Raw genomic sequence first — 23033 nt, 5'->3', positions numbered from 1 at the left:
TCCAGAGTTTGACTTCCTCTGAGACTACTCCAAAGCCCAAACATGCCAGTGGAAAGACTTAGTGGGGCTTTAGAGATCTCGCAATGCTTCACTGGCACTTCCAGAGAAGACACAGAAAAGCTGACAGTTCCAGACTGCAGACTCAGGGGGTTGGATATTTCAGCATTTAGGTGCTTCTACGAAGCTAATCTTCAGCTCTTCACTGGTCACACCCTTGTATTGTACCAAGCCAGAATTCCCCTGTGGGATCTCCAAAGCCTTCCACATAATTTTTCCAGCGTTTGTAGAAGTCCAGCTTGCCAGTGCTCCGCCTCTGAAACACCTGCAAAGCAGAGATTGCTGTGTGAGAGTTCATGACAGGCTGAGGAGACATAAGGAGGATGGGGGAGAAAAATGTTCATCCTAATTCAAATGCAGACAAAAAGGTAAAGCATTCAGGAGCAGACAACTCTAGCTGATGGTACTCTGCACCTGAGCAGGGCACACACAGGAATCCATTTCCATTTTCTGACAGCACAAAAGCACCTCAGGTAAATACTTAGCTGTGCAAATTTTACGGTTTGCTTTCCATAAGTGCCTCTGGACAGCACAAATCCGAGCATGATCTAAACACTTAGACAAAACAGGCTTAGGGACAAGATCTGCAGGGACACATAGGTTTCTAAACTTCACCAAAATCAGAGGGACTTGGACAGTAACAAGCAGCAGTTTATTTCAGTGAATAAAATTACTTATCACTGAAAATGAAAGGTGAGGAATGGAATAAAGGTATTTTTATTTAGTCATTCAGGGAGGCAGTTATCAGAGAACCTCTGATTCACTCTTTCATGTTCATACACATTCCTCACCTTGAAGCATCTGTGTTTCTGCTTCCAGATTCCCTTGAGCAACTCAACAACTACTGTGTGGTCAGGGTCCAGGTGCATGCTCACAGAACTAGCATTTAAAATACTAAGAGGCATCAGCTGAACTGCATTAACTGTCAATATATGTAACTTTATACTGTGGTCAAGATGAGATAATATAGCTTAGTTAGCTCATTATGAAAGGCAGTTAAGCTAAGCTGTATTACCTCAATCTTACAACAAGGCTGAATGCACCCTCATATACAACTCCCGTGACCCAAGTGGCAAAAGGTAATGCATTAAGCTGTCATAACTCAGTCATTGCCCTCCACCAGCAATAATATAAGTCCATGTGGCATTCGCGACCTAACAATGAAAAAGCCTCTGAGCCATTCCACCTCCCACAGCATTCCTACTGACAGTCTGAGGGGGCGCATCAGCATCCACCACCCTTCCTAAAACACAGCAGCGCAGTAGAGCAAAGGGAGCCTCAGCTAACACCAGTACCAGGTCCACTTGATTACGTTAGTTAAAAAAAACAAAACCACACACAACCACACAAGAGGAGCAGCAAATCACTCACTATCCAGCCGCCTCCATCAGTGGTCATGTCACAGTACACCTGCATCGGCCTGCTGACATCCCCGTTCAGGTAGATGGTGTACATGCTGCTGGAGGCATTTCCGTTCTGCTGCATCTGGCTGCAGTCCGCGGGATATGGGTAGAGAAAGCTAACTGTGAGAACAGAGATGGCAAAACTTCACATCAGCAAAGCAGGCCATAGAGCTGGAGGAGGCATTTCAACACCCCTAGCAGTCTTGTAAGGACTATGGTACTGGAAGAGAAGTAAAGAAACCAGCAGCGCCTACTATGCACTGACACAGTGAGCTGCATCAGCAAGTTGCTGCCGGCAGCCTTCCCCACTGCCTGGGAGCTGGCACCGGATGGGGTCCCCACAGGGTGCAAGAGATGCAGTCCTGGGTTGCAGTGAGAGCAGGAAGAGGAGCCCTTGTTTGTGAAGGTGGGAGCGTCAGTAAACAGGGACTTTAATTCCTCTGCATTTCACAAGTTGTCCACAATTGGCATTCCCTGCGGGCACTGGCACAGTATGACAGGCTCCAAAAACAAGCTGGCTTAAGCTTTTGTTTGATTTGCTGCCATTCTGGTGTACATTTCCTAACCTCTGAAAACAACCTGGGCAGCTACCCAATGCCATGACAGTACTTAAACAGCTGTGCCCTACCATTACTGGGACAGTACAGAAAGATCTCTAGCATACCATCATCTCTCCTGCCTCAGGCAGCTCACCAGGAGGCTTTGTCCTGCACTTGGCTAGCAAGGTTTGCCAGCAGCACTGACCCATGTGGGCAATCTCCACTCACACTACCCCATTGTGTTTCCAAGCCTCCAGATGGTGTGGCTCAGAATGGACTCCCAGCCAGGGGACACATCACTGACTCCTTAGACAGTTTGTTTATGATCACATAGTTTCCCAGTGCACCTGTAGAACGTGAAATCTCTCTCTAATCTCTACCAAAAAGCACAACAGCTGCAGAGCACAGGAAGAAGTGCAGCACCCAAGGCCAAAACCTACCTGTTGAGAAGGTACTGCGTGTCTTTATGCTCTGGCGATCTCCCTTATAGGCCATCACAAAGATGGTGTACCTCACTCCTTGTTCCAGTCCTTCCAGCACAAACCGTTGTCCACTAGGACCCAGTCGTACTTCCTGCCAAATAAAACAGATCAAAGGTTAACCCAACTGTGAACAACATTTAGCTTTTCTGGACCATAGTGCCTCATACTCCATATGCATTTATGGGCTGTTCTTGTAGAATTCAGACAGGCACATTCACTATATATCCTTGAGACATGGAGTTTATCTCCACAGAAGGAAGATTTGGGGCAAGGTCTCAAGAAACACTGTTAGGACACTGAGGACATTCTACCCCTGGTGAGTGCTGCCCTTCCAGGTAATATCAAGTTAGAAAAGAGAAGTGAAGAAGCAAACATGTTCTCTGCATCTGGATATCTGCTGCAAAGAGGCATTCCACTGTCACAAAGCCCCTCCACAGGAGCTCTACTCATGACAGCAGCACATTTCCTTCCCCAAGCTCTCCCTCCCTGAGCCATGGGTAGCATGGCCCCCTCAAAATTGTTTTTCTGTGGTCCATATACCCACCAGATCCAACTGACAGAGCCCATACTCAACAGGGGTCATTTCAGTGGGGTCTGCAAGGCTGAGGAATTCACTGTACCTTGCTCGTGCCATCACGACCCTGATAGGTCAGAGCGTAGCCATCAATCTGTGCTGCAGGAGGAGTCCAGGTAACTATGCCAGTAGAATGAGTCACATCTGATACATGGAGGTTCTTAGGAGGATCAATCTCTATTGAAAAAGAAAATTCAAGTCCCATTGCATAATGAAAGACAGTAACTGCAGTGCTTGGGCTGAGCTTTCAAGGAGATTTGGGCCTGATCCTGTTAACTGGAAACTACTGAAGTCACCCAGAGATCTTCACAGCTAGCAAGAAGCAGTGGAAGCCTAGAACAAACATGGCAGGGTCTGCTACAGATCTGGTTTGGGATGTTTTGCGAGCCCTGCAATTGGCTTAACTGTACAGGGCCCAGGAGCTCCTGATATGTCTGCCTGAGAAGTCTCCATCAGGCTCATCTCTGAGGAGCATTCACCGATAGGTCAGGTTTGGGCTTTATGCCCCATTCCTGGAGTATGGCCCTAGTGTGGCCTGCTGAGAGCCCCTACCCCTTGTTTCCCTACTGCAGATGAAGAATGACCTTTCAGGCTTTATTGTTGTCATGCCTCAGCTTACTTTAGTAAATGCAGGAATACAAAGAAGCCCACAGCTTTACAGTTTAGTTTGTGCTCTGTATGGGACACCAGCTCCTTCACTGACATCAAAGGCTTAGCTGGACTTTTCCTGTGCAGTCAGACTGCCCAAGTTCAGCATGAGGACAACAGGATCATTTTTAAGCAGTGCCAGTTCACAGCAGTTGTCAAAAAGCATCTGTCTTATGAGATACCCACAACAGGGCTGCGGTACTTCCCTCAGGATAAAAGCAATTTCTAAAGCTCAGTTGGAAGTAACAACAGTGGAAGAAGCCTCTCCCTAATTTTCATCCTGCGCTTCCTATATTCTGGTATTTTGGGAACATCTTAAGGAAACAATTTAAGGAGTAGAGTTTGTCTAGCTTTTCAACTTTCAGAGAGTGGTGGGCAGTGCTGGCCTTCAGGGAAGAGTGCTCCAACCCTGAAGTACACCTGAGTTTACAGCAAACTAACTGAACAATTCATCTCAATTCCCTGCTGTTCCACAAACCTCCCTGGGTGACAACAGGCGTGTCATTTAACTTGTCTGTTGATTCGGGTTTTTTCCATATAAACCAGGCAGCAACACTTCCTAGACCTTGCAAGAGAGCTATGAGGATAGTCATAACAACAATTATAATGCATCAGTGAAATATTACAGTTGTAAAAAGGCCATGGAGGAAGACAAGGCCAATCTATGCCTGCCTTAGATAAACAAGAAGAGTGGAACAGTGTGTCTTCTCCCAGGAAACACTGCAATCCTTATGCATAGGGTTACCTCTTAAAACAGTTACAAAAGCAGAGAAGAAGAAATCAAAACACCGAATATAAGGAGAACAACAGGGACAGTAACACCAATGCTCACAGAGCATGTGGTTTAAAATGCCAGCTGTTCATTATAACTGAAGACCACCTTTCACTAGGCTCCAAGTTAAGCATCAGTTCATTATTGAATGAACGCATGCTTCATTTGGGAGACCACTACACCATTGCTTTAAATAAGATGACACAGAAATCTTCTCAGAGTAGCTCATTGCATGTATACCTCCCGCTGGACAGAAGAGGGGGCTAAAAGGTACCAAATCCATCGCAACAAGCAAGGATGGGAAGTGCAACATTAGAGTCCTACACTTTCACAGCGCTGGTCTTGAAGGCCAGTGAGCAGTTCCCTTGGGTGCAGGAGACCATGACAGAATAGCTCCCTGCCACAGCCAGTTTGAATGCTAGGCAATAATCAGCTGTCACCTTGAGTAAGAAAATGTTTGGGTTTTTTTTTCCCTTCAGAAGTTGTATTATTTTAGCAGAGGTGTCATTACTTTTAGAAATATAACACCACAAAAAAAACCCCAAACAAACAAAAAAATCCAAAACAAAACAAAAACCACCAACCCCATGGTTTTTTTGTGCAGAGATTTAAAAAATATCCCTACTAATGCTACATACGTTCCCTCTCCCAGCAGCTTCACTTCATGCAAAATTCCCAGGTTTCTCCATTTTCGTGCCAGTTCAAAAAAAAAAAACATACATTTCAATTTGCTGAAACTCTCCTTGCCTTTCCAATTCCAGACAGCCTCAAGTCTTTTGGCCTCAGGAGATCTCCATTTGTCCCCATCAGCTGTCCTCGATCTCTGTAAGCACTGGGGAACTGCTTGGCAGCTTGCCCTAAATCCAAGCTTCAACTGTTCTATGCCGCACAAGGTTGATTCATAAACTAAGAAAAGTATGTTAGCAAGGCCAATGCATAAGGAGCGACCCTGAAATGTTCCCAGTACACCATAATCCTTATGGCTGACTGAACTGGAGAGATTTAAGCCTGCTTGGAAGTCTCCCAGGACCAGTCTAAGGCCACAAGTCAAAGGGCAGGTCATTATTTTTAACTGGCCCCAGTTCTAAAATGGTTTCACTTCAGTTGTTAAACTTCTGATATTGTTAGGCTTGAGAGCAGCACATGAAGCACCCCATGCTTTTGATTAAGGACTAAGAAATAAGCTGGGTACCACCCGCTGTCATTACTCCTGTATTATGACATCTGCCTCTTCTATAGTAGTAATGTCTGTTATGGTCATCTATACTCACGCACTTGAATCTCCAGCATGGGTTTACCACTGCAGATCTTCATTACTGGCTAATGTGAAGAGAGATGATGAAATATAAAATAACAAGGGAGTAGGGTCGTTCTACTCCATTTCACTCCCCTCCTGCCCACAGTTACCTGTCAGTGTGTCAATGCTCACTGTCTTGCTATGCTTGCTCCCCAGCTCTGCCCAGAGATGGATGGTGTACTTCATGCCTGGTTTCAGTCCTGTCAGGGTAGTAGCGCTCCTGTCCTTCCCCACTTCTATTTCCTTGGCATCCCCATCAGCAGAAGCATAGCTCACCATATACTTGTCTATAGGTGCTTGGACACCATCCCAGGAGATGGTGGCTGAGTCCTCTGTCACGTGGTCAGTTACCAGATTCTTTGGGCTGTCCATTTCTAAGAAATAAAGCGCAGATAGAAAGTATGGGTAACTAAAAGACACACATGTTCCCCTTAAAACTTCTGCTTCCTAAAGGCCCACGATCCTACCCTCAGGAAGCAAAGGATGACATCAACTAACTCATCTGTAACTTTACGGGGTCTCAGTGGCTAATCACCACACTTGCTATTGACAATGCAGAACTGGAATAAGACAAGGTAAGGTACTGAGGCACAGCCATCTTCAGACAGAGACTTCAAGAGTAAAATATCAAGCAGAGACTCAGGGAAGAATGATTGTGCAGAAGAAGGTCCAACTAAAATTTAACGTTCCTAAGAATTTAGGTCTGACACAGCCTCAGGAGAGATCTATTAGACCAGTAATTTGGGAGCGTGTACAGACCTGGAGTCCTGGCCAACTGTACCTGGCCGTCAGCGTAACACAACAGGGTACATTGAGGCAAAGAAAAAAAAGATGTGAGAGACTGAGGCAGCACCAACACTCTGCTCCCCTTTACCAGCCTCCCCCACAAATATCTCTTTTTGAGCTGTGATGTGCCAGCAAGGTGTAATACTTGTCTACAGTATGACTGAGGTAAGAAGGCCTTGGCAAAAGAGGCGGCCAAAGAAGAACATAATTATAGCTAATTCACCATGTGAACCTATATCCCTCCTTCCATAGCTGCAAAATCACAACCCAAGATTTCCACAGGTCACCCATGACAGCGTTTGTGTCTGCCCTCTTGCTCTGCTTGCTTCCTTTCCCTGCCCACACACAGATGACATATGCCACGTGTGGCTTCAAACTAATCAGGATAGGGAGACCTGCGTCCTACACCATCTCTCCCTCATTCCCAGGAAATGCTAGCAGTGTCCTTTGCCAATCAGTCAGTCTTCAGCCTAGCTAAGCAGCCAACTTCTGTAAGCAAAAACCTTGATTATACAGAGGGAATTACTGATAGTTATGAGACTTCATCCAGGCTCAAACCATTTGCTACCCTTTCATGTTTAGGGAGAAGACAATTAAAATAGTGGTGTTTCCTTCCAAGTCTTGATTCACTGATAAATATTATTCTTATCAGTGACACTAGTTGAACCATCCTAAGTTTAGGCAGGATTCAACAGCAGTCGTGTATACTGGGGGGCAGAGTTCAGCCACACCTGCAAAGTTTAACACACCTGAGGACCAAAAAGAGCAGGCAAAGCTGGTCAGTGAGGACTAGAGTGTTTTAGCAAAGTGCTGTGAAGCTCACACTGTACTGATAGTTTCTGAACTAACAGAGCAGTCATTAGTTCCTAAAAGTTCTCTAGACTTAGCACCCTCTCTTCTGAAGCTTGAAGGTGCCTGTAGCATGGATGCCTCCACATCATAGGTGACCACAAGACAAACTGGTGCCTAGGATGTGCTCTGCAACAGGCCAGGAGAAAACAGGACAGAAATCAAGACCACCTCCACAACATAGTGTCACGTAGAAGCGTAAAGATTCTCTGAAATACCTGTCACCGCCTCAGTGCTCATGCTCTTGCTCTGCTGCGTTCCTTTCTCTGCCCAGAGAAAGATGGCATATTCAATGCCAGGTTTCAGTCCCGTCAGAGTCATGGTAGTCTCATTCCTTCCCACTTCCATCTCCTCTGTGTCACCATCAACAGAGGTGTAGTTCACCATGTACCTATCTATGAGACCCTGGACCCTGTCCCAGGAGATGGTGGCTGTCCTCTGTCACTTGGTCAGTCACCAGGTGAGCTGGGCTGTCAATTGCTGCAGAGACGGTTAAAAGTAAAGAACACAGGCTGTCACAGTCAGGCTGTACTGTGACACTGTGACACTCCTTCCTCTCATGGGCCTTGCCAGTTTCTTCCTTTTTTAACTCCTGTTTCTGATTGCACACTGATTAGACCCACAAAGCTGGGAGATATCAAGGTCTGAGGTGATTTGACTGGGGACTGTCTTTAATCCTTACAGAAGTTTTCTGATGGAACAGCACAGCCAGTCTTGACCTAAACAGAAGAGAGCCCTTGCAAGGCAAGATATTGTTACTGTCTTATTTTCTCACAGTCACAAGCCTCCAAAGCTCATATAGATGTCACCTGTCCAGAAAGTGAGAGAACAATCAAAGCTCTTTTGTTAAGAGACCAGGATGGCCCAGGTATGCCTTTACTCATCTTCCTTCAGCAAGTCCCTGACCTAGAGCATGGGTCTTGTAAACGTTTGCAACAACTTGCAGTCGATTCAGACATTCAGCTTTACAATGTTGTTATAAACCAGTAACCTTCACACTGGGCAGATCGCTACACCTTCTTAACCGGGACTGGCGCACAGGAGAAAAAGTCCCAGTAAGAACAACTGAGGAACAAGTCTTAATCGTCCTATTGCAAGGAAAGGCATCCTGCATGCTGGTAACCTCTCTGCACTTCAATTTCTTCACCTGAAAAAAGGAACTGAGAATTTCCCTATCCCATAATGAAGGATAAATGAATTAACGAATTAAAATAGAACAAGACTATACAAATACATAAGACACCGCTGCAAAGGCTTCATTTTTCCCTAATCCCTATTAGTAATCAGAACACGGCCCATTTGTAGTACATGCAGGTGATTAGACTCTCTGTCATGAGTTGAATAGGTTTCACAGCAAGATGCACTAATCTGAAGACTCGATCTGTTAAGCCTGAATCTCCCTTTGCTGTGAAACTGCCTTGGGAGGGACTTATTCAGTGTTAAGACAAAGCTGGGCTATAACTTACACTCTTAACTCAACCTGTTGTCCTCTTACCTGTCACAGCCTCAGTACTAGCCCTCTTGCTCTTTTGTTCTCCCTTTTCTGCCCAGATGTAAATGACATACTCCACGCCTGGCTTCAGTCCTGCCAAGGTAGTGATGTTCTTGTCTTTCTCCACCTCTCGCTCCTCTGTGTCCCCATTAGCCGAGGTGTAGCTCACTCTGTACCTGTCTATTGAAGCCTGGACTTTGTTCCAGGAAACAGTAATTGCATCCTCTGTCACTTGGTCGGTTGACAGCTCAGTTGGGCTGTCAATTTCTGTAAGCAAAAGTCATAATTGTTAGAAGTTTTAGTATAGTGCTGTGGTAATCACAATGGTCTAAAGAAACAGACAGCACAAGTTTTATAGGCAGAGGTAATACATTTTATTAGACTATCAAATATTTTGCTTCCCCACCTCCAGGTCCTTTGTGTCCCCATCAGTTGTGTTGTATCTCACCAGGTACCTGTCTACCAGAGGCCAGACCCTATTCTCAGGAGACTGTGACTGCGCCTTCTGTCAGCCATCTAGCCACTACATGGACACTACACTGGCAATTTCTTAAGAGGTTTGAAGGTGAAGAACCAGGCAATGACACTAGCAAGAAATATGTTCACGTTCTCCTCTAGGAAAAAAAAGCTACTTTCAATCTCCTCCCATTATCACAATCCTTCCCTTACCCTTTTCATAGACAGAAACATGACACTAGAATTCACGAGCCTTAAGTCACTATCACAAAGCAGTCTGCAGGTGTGTGGCTTTTCGAGGACCACACCCACGACCTATACAGAGAGCATGTTTTTTGTGTTGGTTTCCCACACACACACACTGAACTGCTAAATACATCTCTGCAGCCTGAGCAATGAAGGACTTGCAGATACCTCCCAAATTACTGGAACAGCATTTCTTATTCTGGGTTATTCTGCTGCAGGCTCTAAGCTCCAGGTCACAAATGCACAACCATCTGAAAGCCACACCATAATTTACCACACACTAGCTTAGCTGCATTATGATTGCTCACACATTAGCTATGGTAAAAGTTGTGATTTTCCACCTGTGTGTGCTAATCTCACCTCTTTTGTGAGATGAAAAAACATTACTTCTCATTTTAATGGAAGATGCTGAGGCTCATTTGTGTCACCCTAGAGTGGCATACACTGGGAACATGTATTTGAATAATCACAGCTCAGCTAGTTAGCAGTATAAGCTGCTCACCTGTGACAAGAAAAATCAAGTGAATTATTTTCTTGTGTGATATGAAAATCAAGTGATATCAAAATTAGGTTTGTTCTTTAGTTATATTTGCATTGCAGGTGAGTATGGGCTATGCTTGTATGCATATGCAGCACATTTAACTCCTTAACACCTTGGGTGGTCCAGGAGCTCCCCAGCCAGTCACCAGTATCAGTGAGAACATGAGGAGGCTTGAAACAATGGACCAGTTTGAAAGCAGGTGATTGACTGAACTTCATAATTAAGCATTTGACTGATCCCCTCTGGATGGGTCCTACAAATTCCCCGATGCAGCTCCTGTTGTGTCTAGTCCAATTTATATGTTTAGATGTGTTGGTTAACAACCCGAGTGGAGCATCCCAAACACTCTCCTAGGTAATTTCTGCTGCAGAGGTAGAGATTGCACGTAGATAAGACATTTGTAAATTGTCAGCAGAAACTGCTCCTGTACACACAGCCACATTGGACCATGTCTGGCTGGATTACAAGAATTGAGCAAAACAGCTGAGGAGTTTCCCAATCTAGCTGCAGACCCTTCTGCAAGAACCCTTCCAGTGGAGACTCCCAGCCACCAAGGGACAGTGACCACATGTCCTGTTCAGAGATTTGATTCTCAAAGTGATTCTTACCTTATGCCATGATCCCAATAAATTTGTTTTTCCTTTTTAACACTCTGTCATGCAAAATATGTATAAGCCCCCTATCCTGTTGGAAAAGGCCACTACAGTCACCTAGAAAAAAGCTTGGAGGTGGTTTATGGCATTTTAAAGGCAAGGCATGAATTATATGTTCCAGCTATGAGGCTTCAGTTTTGGCTGTGTTTCACTGTTCTCTATGCTGACAGTAACTGGTGCCTTGCCATAGGACCTTGTCCACATCAGGACTCAAAACACAGTTTTAAGCTGAGCTGGAGTTCAGCTTGTTCAGCCACACTATTAAGAATTATATGCATTTTTTTCCTCACTAAAAACCTGTAAAAAGCAGGGGAAACTTTACTAAAACAAGTAAAATTGATGAAGGAGTTTGAAATTCAAACTCAGCTCTCTCTTGTTGCTGCTGCTACAACTTACCTGTCACGGCTTTGGTGCTTGTCTTCTTGCTCCGCTGGGGTCCCTTCTCTGCCCACATCTGGATGACATATTCCATGCCTGGCTTCAGGTCCAGTAAGGTGATGCTGTCATTTTCACTCCCCACCTCTATTTCCTTGATGTCCGCATTGGCTGAGGTGTATCTCACCACGTACCTGTCTATGGGAGCCTCAACTTTATTCCATGAGACAGTGGCTGTATCCTCTGTCACTCGGTCAGTTGCCACATTGGTTGGGCTATCAAGTCCTGAGGGAACATTTCAAAGTGCAGGATTAGGAAACTCCAGCTGAATTAAACCACTACAATACCTGTCACAGCATATGCATGTTTATTTTGCCTTGCTGCTTTAGCCAGCTAAAACAGTGTTACCTAGGTTTGCCCTACGGTCCCTTGTGAAAGAAACACACCCATGACAAACCAGCATGGTCAGTGCGGGATGAAAGCAGGACTGTTCTACCATTTAGATTAAAAGTTTCCATTTTTTTTCCCCCACAGGAAAAGCTTGCAGGCTACCTGCCTCACCTTCCACGGGTACTGACCTGAGCACTACCTTCTCACCTGCCCTCCTCACAGCACCAAGTATAGGCCCCATCCTTTTTCTGTCTCCAGTGTCAGCTGTTTGTTGCTCCTCCCTTTCTGCCTACCCTGCAGACCTGTCTCTCAGACTCCCCCAAAGCTTCTGCTATTTTAGATGGTGAATCAGTTTAGTGGTAGCTCTCATGATAGCTGGCATTTGTCTTAGTTGCAGCTCCTAAATTCCAGGGGTTGCATAATATGAGCAGGATTACTTATTGCTGATTTTTTTTTCCTTTTTGAGAATTTTTGCAGTGCACACGTCTGTGAAGAACAGCTTGAAAACACAAGCCAAGTGTGTTCCAAATAATTAGAATCTGCACTGGGAAGAAGAGCAGCCTTACAATGGCTGTGTGGAGGTTGTAGGTTTTGTTGTTTTAAAACAATTTTAACGGAATAGTTTACAACACAACTTCAAGGAATGCCAGGCCTAATTTGGGATTTTTCAGTCTTTGAATGCAGCGTGCCTACCCTTTTGCAAGAGAGCTGAATTTCAGAGTTTCCAAATTCCTATAGGTAGAATGAGAGTTCAAAATTCTTCAAGGTCTCTTTTCAGTATAATAGATCAAAAATATTCTGCCGCACTTTTGAAGAGCTTGACGCAACAATGAACCAACAGGTCTTTCAGATCTGCTTTAACATTCAGGTCTGGAATAGCTAGGCTGTCAAGTAACAGCAGCATCTGCCAGGCCTTCTAAGCTGTACTGAACACACAGTCGGAGCAGGAGTCAGCTTCAAGATGCTTCTGTGCTCTCCCCATGCTGGAGATGGTTACGCCTGACTCAGGCTCTGTTACAAGACAAAGCAGTCCAAAGCTTCAGCCTCTAAGGGCCAGCAAGTAGCTGAAGCCTCTTTCGTTACTTCACATGTGAGAAGCGAAGACTCAAGCTACCACAGAAATGCCATGGCTGTGCCACCGTGCAGCCCACTGGACAAGCACAACTTCACCTCCATGGAGACAGGTGTGTCAGACCACACAGCGGGCTGGGACTCTAGCCCCACCAAAAATGCAGGCCCAGCAATGGTGTGCTAATCTGCTCTTCAGTCCAACTGTTCTGTTCAGACTGGTGAACAGAAAAATAATGCTGGAGCCAAGCAATACAGGAAGGAAGAACTTGCCCTCTTCCTTATGGCTCCTCGGCAGAGACCCGACAGTCAGCAGCAGCTAACAGCTGCAAGGCGTTCAGCGGCAGCTGCCCAGAGGATCCATGAGGAAGGGCTATATCCAGACCACAAACTGTGCGCGCTAGGTTTAAGCAAGGTCATCCTGTCAATGATCTAGTTAGGGAAGTCATGAACCGCAAAACTTTGAGTTACTACTGGACCTAGGTCTGAGCGCATTTGAGGGTTGTTATTACATACAGAGGCCAGCTTACTATGCTTATCCTGTGTCTGGCTGGAGCTGTTAATCAAATTAAGGGTGAAATTACTGCAGATATAAAACCAAGGCAAAAGACTGAGCTAGGGCTAGGTTTAGTGTTTAATATGCGGTGTAGACAAGCTTAAACAAGATATAAGCAGACCTGGCTGCACATCACACGTGAAGAAGTGGCCAACTATGCACTTTTCATGCTGTGATCTTGACTGATCTGTCTCCGAACGCTGCAGCAACATCACCATCATTGTAGGGGAATAGACAGGGATCGGCCACCAGAAGATCACGGGATGTGACGGAAAGATAGACTCCTCCCCATAGGAGTGGCAGGAACAGGAAGCACAAGAGCTATATAAGCGTGTGACGCAGCTAAATAAACGGACATTTTGTATCCATCATATTGATGTCTGTGCATCACTGTCCCCAGGGTGGGTAGAGCCCTGTGTCCCGGAGATATGCGGCCCAAGATAAGTTCTCCCATAGAAGCGTACAGCAACACATCATAAAATAAATTTTCCACGTACCAGTCCTACCACTCACTGAGGATGGTTTCCCCTCTGTATCATCTTTCACAGGTATTATGGTGACCTCATACTCTGTGCCAGGTTTCAAGCCTACAAAGAGCAAAAGGGAGCATTATAAACAATTAGAGAAGACAGTAATGTTTCTCAAAGAAAGCTACTTTGTTTAGTCTACCCAGTTCTTGGTTTGTAGCAGAGAGGAACTTAAAGTTTAGATTTCTATCTGAACTTCCTTTTGTCTTGAGAATACCTTGGTAGCACTTTTGGTCCAGGCTTGCCATTGGGGCATACACTGACATACACAGTAAGCAGGGATTTCCATAACATAAGTGTTATCAGCTCTGAAATAGAATATGCTTTATTCCTAACAAGGACAGAATTAAAGCTGAATGAATATGCTTTGAAACTTGCTATCCACAGGAGATAGAAGCTTTCTCCCTGTGGAGACATCCATCATTATGGGATAGGGGAACCGCAATAGATCTCACCCTGGCCTACAGTAGGCACAAGGTGAAGGAAAAACAGCCATCCACCCATGAGAGAAGAACTGTCTCAGGACTATAGTCTGACCATCGATTACTCCTGTCACTTCTCCCTGCCCAGTTTGGAATACCCACAAGTACTCACCAGTCATGATGTGTCTGCTCATCTGGTCATTGCTTTTGGGCACCATGACCTGCTTCTCATCCATCTCCAGCAGGGGTCTGAACTTCAGCTTGTAATAATCCACACCTTTTGGTGGGTTCTCCCACTCCACTTCCAGGGAATGCTCCATCTCGTCTGTCACCCGGATGGCATTGAGTACAGACAGGACTGGGAACGACAGCAGGGGGCCATGAGGAAGCAGGATCAGTACCAAAAAGTGAATATAACATAGGAAGTCGCTAAACAGCCTCCCTCCCTCCCCAGCCGCCTGCTCCGAGACATTTTCCTGAGCCGATCTGAAGGGTTAAGCAAGTACAGCACCATCATTATTTCAACAGGCTTAGTTTTATCCATGGTAACACTCCAACTCAAGAGTTTTCTGGCTCTCAGCTCCCACCTGTTGTGCTAGAAATAAGAAAAATGTCAAAATAACCAAACTTTTCACTCTTTTTGCCAAGTGCAGGCAGACAGCATGCTATCAGCTGCTAACAAAATGCCATTTCAGTTCTAGAGAGAATGTGTCAAATATGCAGCCTTTCCATACCCAGCCTCCTAACCTCAGTAGCATCAGGCTCATTCAGTCCTGGGAAGAGAGTATGAGGAAAACTCACTGCTGCAGGCACATTTGGCAAATTAGTACCTAGGAATGACATCCGTCTTACTTTAATGTCCCTCTATGTCCAGTCAAATAGTGCATTATTCTTCATAACATGCTGGCCTTATCTTGCGTGCTTCCATTCCTGCTTCTTAAAGTAAGCAATGTTATGGATTCCCTGGAATTCAGGGGGTGTCAATGCAATGATTTGGACAAGATAAAGGGATAGATAGGAAATCTGCAATACATTCAGCCCCAACAATTCTTATCTGGAAATATTCTCCAGAAGAGAATGATGGCAAAAAAAATGCAGCAGAGACTGGGAGGAGAAAGTGCTCTCCAGCACTCAGAGAGGATGCTACAAACCTACAAAGCCAAACAATTTGCTCCATTTGATTGAATATAACTTTAAAGATCTATGACATCTGACTCTGAAGAAGAAGACGCCCTGCTCATACCTGTACTTGCTTCTAGATATTTGGGCTCACTGGCAATCCCCTTCTTCACATGACGAAGCGTGACATTATATGTGGTGCCAGGGCGGAGACCCACAATCTCATAGCTGAGCTGCTCTTTGGGCACATGGACTTGTGTCACCAGTGTCTCATATCCTACAGGATAATAGCTAATTATGTAATTATCCATATCAATCATGTGATGCCAGCTGACAGCCAGAGAGTTCTCAGTGGAGTTCAGCAGCTGCAGCTTCTGAGGAGCAAGCACTAGAAGAAAAACACTGCAATGAGGATGATGCCTTAGCATTTGGTCCTGGGCTCACATGGCCAAGCAAGACATTTTTCAAACCTATTTTGCATACAGAGAGAACACGTAACTGGAACTCCCAGTCTGTGGTCACTGTGGATTTTTCCATTTCTTTCTGCCCAACAGCATATCACTAACTACAGATGAAAACTGCAGTCAGTAACAGATACAAGAGTTTCTTGGACTCTTCTTTCCAGCTTCTAAACCCACACTGGCACGAGGAAAACTCTCTCATAAAGCTGTCCCTTCCAATGCCTCTAGGAAGAGAAAAAGAAGGCTTTGGCTTTTCTACATAGCACTGTCAGAGTTATTTCAAAATGTCAGCTAGTCCCCAGTACTGGGGAACACCACTTCTCCATGGCAGAGGTAGAAAACTGAGCTTTTATACGGTGGAAATTTACACCTGGTGTCTGGAGGAGACCTGGGCAAATCTGTGGCACATAATAAATTTCATGACACCAACACTGCCTTAACCATTTTGCCACAAGATGGACAGCTCTTCAGAGTCTTGATGCAGCTCTTCAAATCAGTCATGTAGGACATCTATCAAAAAGTTTACCTTATTTTAATTACAAGGAAGCACATCATAAACTGATCAAACCACTTACCAGCTATATTTCATTAGCAAGGCACTAACCAATAGTAAAACATATATAGCAAGTGCCTGTAAGAAGGCACATGACAGCAACATTAGGTCAGATAACATGAGATTCTTCTCATTTGAAAGGCAACATTCATTCCCTTGAGTAATTCACAGCTCTTGCCAAATTCTACCCTCAATATGTGCATGCCATTGCTTTTGATGAAAACTTTGTACAAAATGTGAGAACATTCATCCCGCCACTCCTTGTGATAGAGAGGATGGATTTGAATAATTCAGCTTGGCAGTAAAATAATAAAGAACCTAAATACATATGATGTGGTTTATTCCTTGTCTAAGCATAGTTCAGAAGGGTATTGTATCTGCTTCTCTGAAGAGGAGACATGCAGCACAAGAAACCAGTATCATCTGTTTAGGACAATGCCTGGGGTATTTTGTTTCCAAATGGGGCATTTTGACAAGGGGTTCTTGCAAAGGTGGTGACTCTCTAGCCCAGAGGGATCTATTTCTGCAGTGTGTTTTTTTACTCTATCCTGAGATGTGTCAGAGCCATCTTCTCCAGCCAACATGACGAACCCAAGCACTTCAGGACTTGACAAAGACACGCCTGGTCAGAGCCGGGGGAAGTGGCCCCGTGAAGGTGTGAAAGGGAAGGAGGCACTGCCTGGACTTGATAACCCTGGAAAACCTCCTCCTCTTGCTCTCTGACAGCAGAGGACCTCCTAGCCTGAGGTGAAAGGGTTCATCACAAGCACAGCACTAATTGCTGAGATGAATTAGGAGGGCAGGTGGTTGTGGGCTGTGCCAGAGTCCATCTTGTGTTCTGCTTGCTGTCATCAATCTCTCTCCATCAGGCAGCTTCTCCTCCCGAAGCAGGCCGAGGCCCTAATGGCCAAAGCAAGCAGGAAATGAGCCGCACATTTATGGATCCAGTGCTGGACTGAGAGCTCAAGCAGGGGCTTGTGGGGAACCCTGGCTCCCCTGGGAACAGCAGAGTCCCTCTTTATTTTCCTTTCTGATATCCTGATTACAGCATCAATACACAGACTTCTTGGTTAAACTAATATTTTGCTGAGATACCAAACAACTGTTTTTGTGGATACCCATGTTTTAAAGTGCTGGCTTATTCATCTTCAGATATCCCACAGTGCTATTGTGGATTGCCAGTAAACAATGTCCAGAAAGAGCACAGGCAAATACCTGCTGTTCAATGTGTCCTTGTCCTCAATTTCTCCTTCACAAGGAATTGCAAGACATTAATCACACTGCTGCATGCTTGATAGTAACTCCTAGATGTTCAGACATTCCAGTTACCATGACAATATGCAACAAAATGTGTCATTTCATGATCTGAGTCACACAAACATAATAATAATAAAAAAATTAAAACAGTGCTTAGTGTAAATCTCCCAGGATGCAGAAATCTACTCCAAATTGCAACAGAAAGGCAATTTGACAGCTATGTGAGAGGAGCGCTTGGCTACAGATACTGAGATGAGAACCATTTGCCTTTGGACTTAAAAAAGTTTTTAAGTAGGAGTGGAGGTGTAGTGCTCAGAAACAGTAGCAAAATGTGTTCTGCAATACGCATTAACTCTGTAGTGCTTCCTCACTCCTATATTCAGAAAGCAGAGGCCACTTTCATGGCCTGTAAACAGCTGCAGGTGCAGCTTTGGGAAAGGCTGGCTGGGCAACAGTTCTCTGGGAGAATTGTTTCTGCTCTGGGAGAAACTCTTCTGCTTGCCACCTCTGTAAAGGTGCTGCCTACTGAGCAGCAAATCCCAGTCTGCTGACAGGAGAGAAGAGTGCTGGAGCCACAGAGAAACATCTCTGAATAGCATGGAAGGGGTAGGAGGAGTGAAGTTTGGATGCAGAGCTCTCATTTGGATTAAGAATTTGAGCTAATAATCTTTTAAATAAAAGGTGAGTCTCTAAGCAGAGAGGCCAGACCTGAGAGGTGAGGGATGATCTGGAGCAGAAAACACCTGCCAGGAAAGTCACTGCAAACCCTTGCTGAGTGATACCTGGTGCTCAGCATGTGGCTGTTACCTACTTCTCCTTTGTGAGGAGCTGTGAAAGATTAGACTAAGAAGTGGTGGGCTGAGAGGGAAAGGCAGTTTCCAGGGTAAGAGGCTGAGTGCTGAAGCCTGGAGTATCAACTTGTAGTTATAGGGAGATTATAGGTATTTTGGAATAGGCTCTAAGCCATCCAGCTTTAAGCAGAAACTGCTGGATATGCACCTCAAGGTCAGCTCAGTCAGGTCTTCTCAAGCACATCCTACTGCCTTGTAACAAAGCAGGATAAAGGAGTTTCCCAATACCCCCTCTTCAAATAACCTCCCTTTGAAGGATTTATGCACCATTGTCTCACAGGTTTTATCAAATCAACTACCTTATCAGCAAGCAGTACACACTGCAACAAACATGATTCTACCCTCTACAGTCTCATTTGTATGTCAAGAAACAGACTCTAGCCCCCACTTTAATTACAGGCTCCATATCCAGTTTTGCTCTCCCCTTCAGCTGCGACACGCAGGCTTGCGCTAGTGCTGCCTTAAATTGCATTTCCACCTTTCCCCAGTTCAGAAATGTTTTTCAGGCAATTCTTGAAAACAAGCACCAGTCATCAATCCTTAGCCCAGCAGGAACTCAGAGAGGAACATGGTGACCCCAGGCTTGGCTTACCTACTATATTAGCCAAACGCTTCTTGGGCAGGTAAAGAGGGAAGCTTTGAATGAACAAAAGGAGGGAGAAATAACTCGCAAGCATGTCTTACCCTGGGAGCAGTCAAGGCCAAAGAAGCCATCATGGCAGTAGCACTCTCCTGTATCACAGAATCCATTGCCACTGCAGTCCCCGGGACATCGTTTCTCACTGCAGTCCTCCCCAGTGAACTCCTGGTAGCACCGGCAGACCCCTTTGGCTACGTCACAGATGCCGTTGCCGCTGCAGTTCTCAGGACAGAGCTGCTGGCCGCAGTCCTCACCAAAGTAAGGCTCGTCGCAGATACACTTCCCACCATCGCAGAGCCCATGGCCACTGCAGTGGCTGGGGCAGGTGGGGCGGGAGCAGTCGCTTCCCTCCCAGCCCTCGGCACACTTACAGCTGCAAGTCTCATAGAGCAAAGTCCCACGGCCCTTGCAATGTGGGACACCTGGCCAGAGCAGCACCAGGATGTACAACAGCAAGTGTGACACATAGATAGGAGAAAAGAGGGGGGGGGGGGGGGGGGGAAATTAGGAACATAGCAACGGACAGGCAGTGCAAAGGGCTGTTCAAGGTCATTACAGGAAAATCATAAATATCAGTGGAAAATATGGGCTGAAAATGACCTGAAGACATCACCTTGTCCATCTTCCCTGGGTCCAAGGAGGGACCAGCTCCACCCTTGCCTTTCCCAATACATTTGTAGTTAGCAGGAATGCAGATTCCACAACCACCCCAGAGAGTCAATTAAAAAGCTTTCTACAGCCTCTAACCTGAATCTTCCTGGCTCACTGTTTCTCACCACAGTTATTATAAAATGGAGAGCACATTATTCTCATCTGCTATACACCTTTATTTTTCATGCAAGCAAAGACTTAGCCCTTCTCCTTGTCTCCACTTCCCAAACAACATCAGTTTGTCAATTTTTTTCTTAGAGGCCATGCCACATAAACCTTTGATCACAGGCAAAGCTAGTGGCCACCACAAAACACTGTCATCAAAAACTCTGCTCTTCTTTTAGTCAGTTATCAAGGAGGAAATAAAAAGACAAATTCTCAACAGCTGCAAAATTCTAGAGGCAAAAATGAGAAAGGAAAAGTTAGCAACAAGAAGTGCTTCCCTTATCTTTCACCCTTCCCACCCCCCAGAAATTCCTCCATTGAATCCTCCCACCTATGTGAAACTCAGGGACTGTTCCCTTCCACTTCTGGGAGATGCCTGGGGAGATTTCCCCTGCACTGGTTCCAGAAATGGTTATGTATTATGGCATTTTGGGACCTTCAGATTTCCTTTCACATCACAAAAACCAGAGCGCTGTTCCATCTGTAGGACTTGAGCATTTCACTCACGGAGAACCGGTAATAACCTCGACAAATGGATTCCAGTCCCCAAAATCTCTGCAGTAAATAGTCTGCATCTGGGATGCAAGAACAGATACTGCAGTTGCTACTTACCTTGGCTTCCCCCACAGCACTTCTGAGGGCTGCAGACTTCTCTCAGCTCTGCCACTTCTTTCTCCAGCTTCTCCATCCTCTCAAGTAGACCCTTAATGTGGGTCAAAGTTTCACAGTGCCCTTTGGGTGTATGAACATGGATGTTGTGCCTAAAGATAATATTCTGCTCTTCATTTTCCTCAGCCTCCCCAGGATCTAGCTGCACCTTGTTGTCTTCATGCTGTAATGGATCTGCCTCCACCTTAATCTGGGAGGATGTGGGCAGGTCAATCTTGTAGGAGTGGCTGAAGGATATTCCTTGACCATCAGTGGTGCAGTTGTGAGATGCAGGTTGTTGAATGGCAGACATTTGAACAGCACAGCACAGCAATACTCCCATTGGGAAGGCAAGCCAGCTCTGGAAATCCATCTGGCAGACTTTCAGAGGAAGCCCTGATCCCTTAAACAGCGCAACTCCTTTCAAGAAGAAGAAAAATGTAAGAAGTGTGATCATAAAGCTAGTTTTCATTATTTTCTAAAAGACACATTCTCTGTTTTGCCCTGATTTAATACTAGGTTGGTCAGTACCTGGAAAAAAGAGCCACACTGGATGAATTAGATACAAAAGAGCTTCTAGACCCTGCCCCACCTCGGAGCTTTAGGTTTGCAGCTTTCAAGTGTGATGTAGTATTGTGATCCATTGGAATTATTAACTATGCTATAGCACTCCTCATTCCCCTCCAGTTATAATAGACACTGTATCAGTCTCCTGGCTGTGATCTGGATTACAGATCATCTCTTTGGCCACAGTAATCTCTAGCAGCTTGCGTGGTTTTCAGCTAGAAGCTTGATAACTGTCCTGATGCTGCATGCATGTAAAATTCAGAGAGCTGACACTGATCATTCGGTACAAGTAGTTTGGGAGATAGTTCTGCTCACTTTACATGTACCACCCAAGGAGATATCTTTCCCAGGACAGCTGTGATAACCCAAAGAAAATGGAATTTTCCACTAAGCCATAACCACGAACCATGTGAGCTTGGCAAAACAGAATTTGATGGCCAGAGAAGGGAGCTGAGAGATAAGGAAGCACTTGTTTTAAGACTATATCCTTGAGGAGAGCGAGAGACTGATAAAAGCAAACATCTCTGACACTGAGAAGTGGGTGATAAAGTATATAGTCAGAGAGAACAACTAATTGGGATGTTGATAAGAACTAAAACTAAAAGTCCTTTAGCTGAACTATCCTCATCATAATACTAAAAATCATGCCCATAGGCTAGGCCAGCCCCGCCCCCAGCCCCCCACTCTCTGAGCATGCGTGGTAAATTTAAAGGGAGCTGTTCTATGTTAAGGTGGAGCAAGAAATACCTTAAACTATTATTAGCTGAGGGGTGTAAATATTAGCAGTAACTGACACATTTTACTGTATAAATGCCTTGTAGTGTCTCAGCGCAGTGTGCTGGCTTTGTAGAGTTACCACCTAGCGCCCATCTTTGCACAAAAATGAATCAAATAAAATACCTCCACTCTGTGTGGAGGTTGGCGTTTTGCACCCCAAGCAAACGAACCGACTTTTTGGGAGAACAGATGCATTTCAGGCATGGGTGGAAATGTTTTAAGGAAAGTATTGAAGGGGATGCCAGGAGTCAGTTTCTAGGGGGGCTATAAGTGGAGAACATTTTCACAAGGAGGGAGATTAGCTAAGAGTAGGCCACAGAACCTGACCAAGTGTCAGCCTCAGCCTTAGAGTCTCCATCTCTGCCTCTGCCCACTGGAGACAGAGGAGGGGAGCTGAATTTCTGTGGAGTTGAGGTCATCTGCTCTGCAGAGGCAGGACTAAAGAATCTCACCTGGCTTCATATGTGTTGTTGATTACATGTCACAAAACCCTCACTTTGAGTACAACTGTCCTGACAGAAAGCTGAACCAGCTGTCTTCAGCTTCAGAGTCTTGTGGTGATGATTTCTGATTTAGTCCACCACTTCAAAAAGGCCCTTGAGATTTAAGTTATCAGGTTTTAGCCATATGACCCAAATGATACATAAAATTAAACCCATCTTCTTCTAATGTAGCACATAGTCTACACTGTTATCTGGATTGGGGAGAATTAAAATATTTCCTCCATTTAAAACTAACGTTTTGGCATTTTGTATGCCTGAACGCTGGCTTCACTTGAGGGATTTCAAGGTTGTTTTGCTTTGACTCAGTTATCTGATTTGTTATCTTAACCTTGGCAAGGTTCATTTAGAAGCTCCTAGAGCAAATCTGTTAACACATGGAGTGAGAGGATGTGTTGTAAATCCGTTTGTTTCCCTGTACTTTTATTTCAACAATATTCCTTCTTTTCTACCCTGCAGACATAAATAGGAAGAGCTTGTTTTCAGGCTGATTAAGTCTCAAAACTAAGACTTAAAAATAGATAAATAAAATTGTACTCTTTAATTGCATCGACTTTTAGTGATCAAAACTGAATTCCAAACATTTAGTTTAAAGTCTTGAGGTAATCTTTAATAGAAACAAGACTGTTTCCTGTAAAATTTTTATGCTGTCAATCAAGCAAGAATTTTGGACTTAAGAAATTAACGTCTTATAGGCAAGAACAACAGGAA

At 44.9% G+C, this 23033-nt stretch overlaps 1 protein-coding gene across 1 annotated transcript in view; it reads right to left on the bottom strand.

The window, feature by feature from the left end:
- Nucleotides 1-23033, bottom strand: part of TNN (tenascin N) — a 33520-nt gene that overhangs the window by 4028 nt on the left and 6459 nt on the right. Inside the window, exons 2-13 of the mRNA XM_064454441.1 lie at nt 20443-20898; nt 19059-19436; nt 15377-15640; nt 14306-14491; nt 13682-13771; nt 11192-11455; nt 8903-9166; nt 5883-6146; nt 3102-3232; nt 2440-2572; nt 1429-1580; nt 226-322 (exon numbers count right to left, since the gene is read on the bottom strand). Coding sequence (XP_064310511.1) covers nt 226-322; nt 1429-1580; nt 2440-2572; nt 3102-3232; nt 5883-6146; nt 8903-9166; nt 11192-11455; nt 13682-13771; nt 14306-14491; nt 15377-15640; nt 19059-19436; nt 20443-20851 — 2632 coding nt within the window. The 5' untranslated portion in view covers nt 20852-20898. The remainder of the gene's footprint in view (nt 1-225; nt 323-1428; nt 1581-2439; nt 2573-3101; nt 3233-5882; nt 6147-8902; nt 9167-11191; nt 11456-13681; nt 13772-14305; nt 14492-15376; nt 15641-19058; nt 19437-20442; nt 20899-23033) is intronic.

Source organism: Phalacrocorax carbo, chromosome 6 (genome assembly GCF_963921805.1).
Source record: "Phalacrocorax carbo chromosome 6, bPhaCar2.1, whole genome shotgun sequence".
In the NCBI taxonomy this organism is placed as follows: Eukaryota; Metazoa; Chordata; class Aves; order Suliformes; family Phalacrocoracidae; genus Phalacrocorax; species Phalacrocorax carbo.
The sequence above is the reverse complement of the archived record's forward strand: the minus strand, read 5'-3'. Positions and strand labels throughout refer to the sequence as shown.